We start from the raw sequence: 8,259 nt of genomic DNA, 5'->3' as shown, positions 1-8,259 counted from the left end.
CGTGGGCAGAAGGGATCCTTGCTGGCTGCTCAGTCCTGGTGCCCCCACCATGGGTACAGCATGGCATCCCCAAGTTTTGGGGCCAGCTGGCAGCACCCCAATCGCACACACAGCCACCGGAGCTGAGCCAGCCTGGCTTGTCACCTCTGCAATGACAGGAGCTGTCACCAGTGCAGCCGGTCATGCTGCGGTCAGGTGCCTGGCATTTGTCCAGAAGGCTGCGCTCGTTAAAATTAAGGGCTTGTTTCAGTATGGTGGATCCCCTTCTAGTTATGCCCCAGCTATTCCATGTGGCTCATTACAGGCAATTCAAGCAGTGCTGGGCTAGGCTGGCACCACTTTGCAGCCCAGCGAGCCCCAGGCAGCAGCGGCCTCTTGCCTCGGGAGGACTGGACTCCTTCTGGCCACAGCATTAGGTTTGGGGTTGGCCTTGGGTAGAAGCATGAGGGTGCCAAACCTGGGTCCTCCTGCCAGTTGTCATCAGCTCAGCACCATCTGCGCCAGGACATCCTGCTATCCTCACTCCCCTCACCTCTCTCCCCAGCCCCGCATAAGTGCCCGCCCCAGCCCTCGCAGGTGGCTCCAGACCTACTTGTGCCTCTTTATTAGGGAGTGTTTGTACATTTATAAAACAGTTACACATCTCTCACGTTCAGCAGCATGAGGGTGTTTGTACTGGCCCTCCCACCGCGGTGCCTGTGCCCATCCCGCTCGGAACTTGCTGCTCCTGCTGGTGGAGGGGCCACAACCTGCATCATCCATGCACTGCAGGAGACCTTGGTGCAGGGCTGGCTGGCACAGTCATGGCATGTTCCCAAGCTAACACGTGGCACACCTCCAGGGGCACTCCTGCTTGTGGGTCAGTGTGGCGGGACTCCATGGGGAACTGGCATGGAGTGCTCTGGAGGGTCTTCCCAGGGAGCACCGCTGTGCCTGTCCTGCTGGGAGGCTTGCTGTGTCCTCCCCGTGCAGCAGGACATGGGACACCACACAGCCAGGTGTTTGCACTGGCGGGGAACATGTTTCCACCTGGGTGCATATTTTGGGGGCCTGTTGGGCTGCACATACCCAGTGTCAGGCCTGCTGGGCACATCACCAGGTTGGTCCTCTGGTCTTTGCCCTGCATCTCCCACGTGTGGGGCCTTGGAGGCTGTGAGGGTGATGGCTCCTCCTGCATCTATGGCTTTGGCCACAGCATGGCATGGCCATGCTCCATCTGCGGGCACCGGGGATGCGGACCAAACCGGCAGGGCCAGGGGCTGCCTGGGTCAACCCCAGCCTCCCCCAGAGGTCCCAAATTCCTGCCCCAAGGTCCCCCTCTCTGCCGTGGGTGTGTGTTGAGGGGGGCTTTGCCAGCCCACCCCCCCTCCTGAGATATTTTGGGGCGGTTTGCCCTGCGCTGGTGTCTGCTACAGTGGAGGGGGAGGAGGCAATGTCCAGCAGGACAGGGAGAACGCTGTGAGTCCTGCCATGCATCCTGCTGTGGGTCCTGCCACCTCAGGGCGGCTTGGAGGGCTGTGGGTGCCAGTCCTGGCTGAGGGTACAGCCAGCAGGTCAGGCTGTGGCTGTTTGGGTGGTGCTGGGCATGGGGCACCCTCCTAACCATGTACAGTCTGGGGGAGGCACAGCAGGTGCTCAGCACCCGGGGAGTGGGAGTGTGGCAAGGGGTACGTGCATGGTGCAAAAGAATGGTGACAGGCAGGGGAGCAAGGCCAGGACCCCCTTGTGCTGCCTGGGCTGCACTGGACAACTGCACCAAGGGATGAGCCGCTTTGGGAAATGCCTGGGCAAGGAGAGGATGGGGAGGGTTGGGGAGGGACATGGTGGCATGGGAGGCAGGAGAGTGGGGAGGCAGTAGGTCTGCAGTGCCACAATGACTGGGGGCTACTAGGGCCAACACTGGAGTGGTGGGGGGTGTCACAGTGCAGGGGTCTGGCTGGAAACAGCAGTGGGGGGGCTGCAGCTCTGGCAGGCTGCATGAGGTTGGGGAAGGGTGGGTAGATGTTTTGGGGATGTCACAGTGGTAGTGGCGCCAGGGGTCAGGGTGGTGCCATGCAGGTGTGGCTGCAGGTGGGGTGTCCCTGGGCTGGCCAGGGGGGCTGCGCTGTTCAGAGGGGCCTTGCAATGCAGCCCTGCCCTGCAGCGGGAAGGTGGGGGGTGAGTGGTCCCTGGGGAGGGAAAGCTGTTCCAGGCACATCGCTCTCCTAGGTGGACTATGCAGGGCAGTGACCCCTCCCAAGAGGGACCAGCAGGGGAGGCCTTGGAAGGGCTCACAGGAACAACAGCTTACCTGCTGCATGCTCTGCATCGCCAGGGCCCCTCTGACCTATACCCTGCTGCTCCCCCAAACCTCCCCAGCATGCCCATTCCCCTCTGCGCCATGTGCTTGAGACAGGACTGAGCCCATGTGCTGGGGGCAAGCAGAGGGGACAGGCGAAAGGGCTGAGGGACCACTCCAGTGCCATTGCCAAGGCATCTCTGGCAGCGTCACCGGGGGCAAATGGCGCAGCTGGTCCCCATGGTGGCGTGGGGGATGCAGGGGCCTGTGCCCCCAGTGCCGCAATCCCTCTCCATGCAGATGGTGGGCACGGGGGTGGCAGGGGGCTGCCCACCCCCAGTCCCAAGCTGGCCTAGCAGGCGAAGTCCTCGAAGACGCCCTGGTGAGGGTAGTGGTGGCGGTGGTGGTGGTTGGGTAGGATGCCTGCATTGTAGGCACCCTCCACGTGCCGGCCCAGCGTCGCACAGGGGCTCTGTGGGGACAGCAGTCAGTGGGGTGGATACAGACCCCATGCACCCTGCTCCCCCCTACTCCAGCACAGCCTGTCCCCCGGAGCGCCCCGACCGGGGGCACCCAGCTCCCTGTCACCCCGGGGCTGCCCCAGCTCTACAGCCTGAGGTCACCAAATGCAGAATCATGCCATCCCTTGTTTTTGGAACGACATCCCTTCCCCCTGGAGGGGACACTGCGCTGGCCCTGTCCTTGCAGCCCCCAGGGCAGCCCACCCCCACAGAGGTACCTGGTCCTTGAGTTCCTCTAGTCCCAGTGTGGCAATGCTGCCCGAGGGCTTCTTCAGTGGTGGCTTGGAGCGGCGCAGGACCCGGCTCACCTTGTCCCGGATCACCTGGGGGCAGATGGGGGGTCAGCCCTGAACCCATACACGGGGAGCACCTCATGTGTGGGCACCCTGGTCTGCACGAACCTGCTGCCTACTCACCTGCCCACTTGGGGGACACAGGGCTGATAGTGGGGACAGCACTTCTGCCCTCAGGGCACCAAAGGATGCTGGAGGACCTGTTCTCCTCCCACTGCCTCCTGCTGTAGTAGCCCTCTGGGGTGGCCATGCACGTGTCCCACCCCGCCAGGGGAGCCCGGCCCTCACTCTGCACCTCGCCCCACAGCCCCAAGGGCTCAACGCACCTCATACACATAGTCCAGGATCTCCAGGATGGTGAGGATGCTGGCACCAATGAACAAACCCATCTGTCCCCCAATGTCCCCTGGGGAGGAGAAAGGGGAGATGGTCACCAAGGGATGCTGCACAATCCAGAGGGAGCTCAGGGTGGGCAGCAGGGCTGTGGGCACTGCCAGGGTTGCCAGATGGAGGGCAACAGCATGGTCATGTGGGCAGGGGAAACAAGATGGGGAGAGCAGGGTCTTGTACGGGACAAGGGACAGCCAGCAGCGTGCGACCCTTCAGCCAGTCCCTCCCCAACCAGCCATAGACCCTCCCGGTGCTGAGACCCAGAGCTCCGCGCCTCAGGGTCCCATAGGAAGGTGAGGGGAGTCACCAAGAAGTCCAGCAATGTCATAGGCTTTCTTCTGCTCAATGGCCTCGTAGTTGAGGGCCTCGAAGAAGATGTCCAGCACCAGGAAGTTCTCCCTGTGGGGACACCACAGTGCTCAGCAAGGAGGGCTGGTCACTGACATTCCCATCCCCAATGCCCCCCAAACCTTCCCCATCCCCCAGCTCCTCAGCTCTCAGGTGCTCCCATGGCCCTGGTGAGTTATTCAGGGTGGTGCAATGGTGACACAGAAGGGACATGTTTGACACTGGGAGGGACCATGGAGTGGGGACGTGCTGGCAGGAGGGCTGGGAGGACATAGACAGGTCAGGGAGATGCTCTAATGGCAGCCAGCCCTAGACAGAGGATGCTGCAGGGACCACATACGCCAGGACCCTCTCCCTGCATGTTGCCAGGAGTGGGGTGGGAGTCCCGCAGGTTCCCAGGGTCCTCAGCCCCCTGCCCACTCCTCCAGAACACCCTGGAACCAGCGGCTCACCTGATGTAGGTCTCATTCTTGTTGTACTTGCGGGCAAGGTAGCGTGCTGAGCCCTTGTTGGGGATGCGCACCATGGAGATTTCCTTGCCGTAGCGTGTCAGGTTGCATGGTGTGGGGCAGCTGCAGCGCTCCTGGCTGTCCTCCACTGCCGCATCTGGGGGCACGCACCGATCAGCATGGCTGCACCCCCTCAGTGCCCTCCCTGGAGGCATCCAGCTGGCCCCCTGCCACCTGCCTGCCCGCCGCTGCACCTACCCAGCGTGTGGTCAGCACACTCGATGTACACATTGGGGGAGCAGATGGACTCGTTGCCTGTGGAGAAGCAGCTGGTCGGGGGGGTGGGAGTCTAACATGCTTCTGCCTCCCACCCTCAACACACTCTCCTAAAGGCAGTGGAGCAGGGGTGGCCCCTGGATGCAGAGGGGATGGGGACGAGTGGCCCTTGGGTGCAGGCTGGGGACAGGTAGCCCGTGGGTGCAGGTTCGCTGGGGCAGAGGTGGCCCCTGGGTATAAGGCAGGCAGGGAAGGGGGAGTGTAAGGAGGGTAGGACAGGGGGTGACCCAGCATGTGGAGGGGATGGGGTGGTCCTTGGGTGCAGAGGGATGGGACAGGGAGGACACAGGGTGCAGAGGGATGGGGCAGGGGTGATCCTTGGGCACAGGCTGTAGGGGGCTGGGGCAGCCCCAGGAGGACTGTCAGGGCAGCGCGGTGCCCCCTCACTGCCATATGTGTCCCTTACCTGGCATGTGGACCATGCGGCAGTGGCAGCTCCGCACCACGGCCTCCTTCTCGCACTGCAGGCGGCAGGCAGCAATGCTGTAGGTGTCGTAGCCGGGCAGCATCTGCTCCCCCTGCACGCTGGCCCGGCAGTTCCCCCATGGCTGCGGCAGGTAGGTGAGCTGTGGGGATGAGAAGGGCATCGCTGCAGGGCCATGCCAGGCTGGGTGCCTGAAGGCATCTCCCTGGGGGCTGTGGGGCATCCTGCCTTACCCGCTGCTCTTGGCAGGACACGAAGGTCTGGAAGCCAGGCGAGACACCAAAGCCCAGCTGATGGATGTAGGGTGGCTCATCCTGGCTGTGAATCTGGACTCGGATGCCAGCTTCAAATGACGTCTCGTCTGTGGGAGAAGGACAGAGAGGCTGCACTCCTGCCTATTGGGACAGCCCTCTACTGTGCTCCTGTGCCCACCCAGAACCTTCGTCCTAGAGCCCAGCACCCTTCTGGTGCCCCACTTGCCCCATACATCCCTGTCCTGGAGTGCCCTGCTTCCCCACCAGCTCTCCCTACCTCCCACCCCTGCCTGTGCCCTGCCAGCACCGTGGCCCCACTCACTGGTCTCTCTCCAGATGGGTAGGTACTCTTCCTGCTGGATGTCCAGCATGATCTCCAGCCCATTGCCCATGCCACCCTGCCGAGTCACTCTTGGGTTCCTCCGGTCCCCGTTGAAGGTGTAGCACTTACCATAACGTGTGTAGACCTGGGAATGGAGAAAAGGATGGGTGAGGGAGCAGGCAGGGGTCTGGCGGGGTGTTCTGCAAGCAGGATGAGGTCCAGGGACCCTTTCCAGTCCCACAGTGGTGCTGGAAAATGTCTTGCACAGCCCTTGGCAGGGCCCATCTCATCGTCTCACCATGCTGCCACTCCTCCACTCTTGCTGGAGAGTGAAGCATTGCTCCCAGGACCCATGGGGCAGCCCAGCTATCCTGCCCCTACCAGGAGGGCACTCACAGGGGTGAAGTGCTGGGGGCCACAGCGCTCTCCCTGAAAGCGGCACTCCACCAGCATGTCCTCGATCTGGTGGCCCAGGCGGTGGAAGAAGCTCTGCATAGTGCGATCGGAGCGGCGGGGTGGCAAGAAACGTGAGTAGTTGGCGAGACGCTTCAGCCACTCACGCCGATCCTCTCCCAGCATGGCCAGCATCTCGGGCACCAGTGAGCGGTTCTCCCAGGCCAGCCCCAGCCACTGCCCCACCGAGTAGAGGTCGGGCTTGGTGAGGCGCAGGAAACGTGCTCGGTTGGGGTTGCAGAGGGTGACAGCTGGAAAGCGGAGCTGGGGGGCCCAGGCGAGCCGTGCCCGGGTGTGCACGGGGCGCGAGAGCAGGTGGTGCAGGCGGTCAGTGGCGCCGGTGGCCAGCAGCCCAGCGGAGGCCAGGAAGGCCAGGCTCCAGAGCAGGCGGCGCAGGCGGGACTGTGGCCGGGTGCACATGTAGTGCAGTCCAGGGATCCTGGTGGCTCGCAGGATGCCGACAATGAGTTGGGCAGCACCGTCGTCCTGAGCATCTGCCAGGGCTTCCTCATCCTGGCAGCAGTCAAGGGGCAGTGGCATGGCTGCAGGGAGGGTGGCTCCTCTGGAAAACGGAGTTCAGGCTGCCCCTGAAGCTGCCCAGGGTCCCTGGTCCCCTCCAGGGAGCTCTCCCTCCCCAGAGGCTTTTGCTCTGCACCTTCCTGGAGACAAATGTGGCAGGCGCCTTCCCAAGCTGCTCTGGTGACGGGTGAGGGGAGGGAGAGGAGGGGGCTGTTGCAAACACACGCCTTCCCCCAACCTCCATTCAGGAATGGAAAATTCCTCCCTGAGCCGGGCTGGGACAGGGGGATGTGTTGCGTTACCCCTGGCAGGGTGAACTGGCAGCACCCAGTGCCCCAGCATGGTGGGCACCAGTGTCCAGATAGTGATGTCCTGTCCCAGCTATGTTGCATGAGCCCTGTGCCTAAGGACACTGTGCCCCAGCTCAACATCATTGTCACCTGCCCTGGCAATGCAGCACTCCTGGATATCTGGTTGGACCACCAGGGTCCCCAAACACAGCTACTCTGGGGTTGGGGCCCTGCCCCACAGGCACAGGACACTGCCAAGCCTGGGGGCCCCTTGCCTCCTGCCAGCGCTGCTTGGGACCATATATATACCTCAGTGCCCAGTGCTGCACTCTGGTACTGCCTGGCCTCGAGCTCGGGGCACCAGTGGATCTAAGCCCTGTGGGGTGGGAGAAGTAGGGCTGTGGGGCAGAAGGAGTAGAGCTGTGGAGCAGGAGGCTGTGTGAGAGCCCAACTGAGCACGGCGGGCGCTTTGAAGTGACGGTGAGGCTGTGATCAGAGTGTGGCGGCGGGGGGATGTCTCTGCACCAGGCTGTCAGCGCAGCTGGCAGGGCCCTGACAGCCTGTCAGGGCACCTTCAAAGCTCAGCACCGCACTCCTCGGCAGCCTCTCATCTTCCGGTGCTGCCTCCCCCAGGCACCCACCTTCAGCACCAGCCCTGCCAAGGCATGGGCTGGCCCCAGGGTGTCGCGCAGCCTCGGGATGAGCTGGAGCCGTTGTGCCCCCAATGAAGGGCATCATTCCTGCTGTTCCACGGTGGCTGGGGCAGGAGGAGGATGGCAATGGTGAACGTGGCATCTGGAATGAGGAAGCTCCTGCTTGCCCTGGCAGGCATTCCTGGTGCTATCCATTCTGCTGTGAGCAAAGTGTACCTCTGCAGCCATCCCAGGGACCTGGCCAGGATCATAGCTGGCAGCTTGGTGACAGGCACAGGAGGCTGCCAGGCAGGTCAGGAACGGAGTTTGGGAATGGCACGGGCAGGGAGGGAGGCAAGCAGAGGCAGCGGGCAGCACTTCCTGTGCCTAGAGGCGACAGAGCACTCCCCACCCGCACCACCTCTGTTGCAGCCCCTACCCGCAGCAGGGAGAAGCCCAGCCCAAAGACACCCAAGGTACCAGACCTTGTTAGCTCTGATCAAGCCCCGGCTCCCGGCACCCCGGCTCCCGGCATCCCGGCTCCGGGCACCCCGGCTCCGGGCAGCCGCCGGCCGGGCGGTGGGTGCGCGGCCCGGCGGGGCCGGCTCCGGCAGGGGGCAGCAGGGCCCCGCGCTGGGGCTGCGCAGGACGCGCAGCACCGCCCGCCGGGCGCCCTGCTTGCCCGGCCCGAGCCGGCCGCAGGACAGAGTCGGGACCGGCAGGATAGGGCCCCCCCCAGCTGCCCTCCCT

At 63.7% G+C, this 8,259-nt stretch overlaps 1 protein-coding gene across 1 annotated transcript in view; it reads right to left on the bottom strand.

Annotated features, from left to right (window-relative positions):
- Window positions 1-587: 587 nt before the first annotated feature.
- ASIC4 (acid sensing ion channel subunit family member 4) overlaps window positions 588-8,259 on the bottom strand; it is a 29,682-nt gene continuing 22,010 nt past the window's right edge. Inside the window, exons 2-10 of the mRNA XM_065841419.2 lie at window positions 5,616-5,760; window positions 5,273-5,400; window positions 5,022-5,181; window positions 4,538-4,594; window positions 4,283-4,436; window positions 3,790-3,881; window positions 3,419-3,498; window positions 3,018-3,122; window positions 588-2,750 (exon numbers count right to left, since the gene is read on the bottom strand). Coding sequence (XP_065697491.1) covers window positions 2,631-2,750; window positions 3,018-3,122; window positions 3,419-3,498; window positions 3,790-3,881; window positions 4,283-4,436; window positions 4,538-4,594; window positions 5,022-5,181; window positions 5,273-5,400; window positions 5,616-5,760 — 1,041 coding nt within the window. The 3' untranslated portion in view covers window positions 588-2,630. The remainder of the gene's footprint in view (window positions 2,751-3,017; window positions 3,123-3,418; window positions 3,499-3,789; window positions 3,882-4,282; window positions 4,437-4,537; window positions 4,595-5,021; window positions 5,182-5,272; window positions 5,401-5,615; window positions 5,761-8,259) is intronic.

Source organism: Patagioenas fasciata, chromosome 7 (genome assembly GCF_037038585.1).
Source record: "Patagioenas fasciata isolate bPatFas1 chromosome 7, bPatFas1.hap1, whole genome shotgun sequence".
NCBI lineage: Eukaryota > Metazoa > Chordata > Aves > Columbiformes > Columbidae > Patagioenas > Patagioenas fasciata.
The sequence above is the reverse complement of the archived record's forward strand: the minus strand, read 5'-3'. Positions and strand labels throughout refer to the sequence as shown.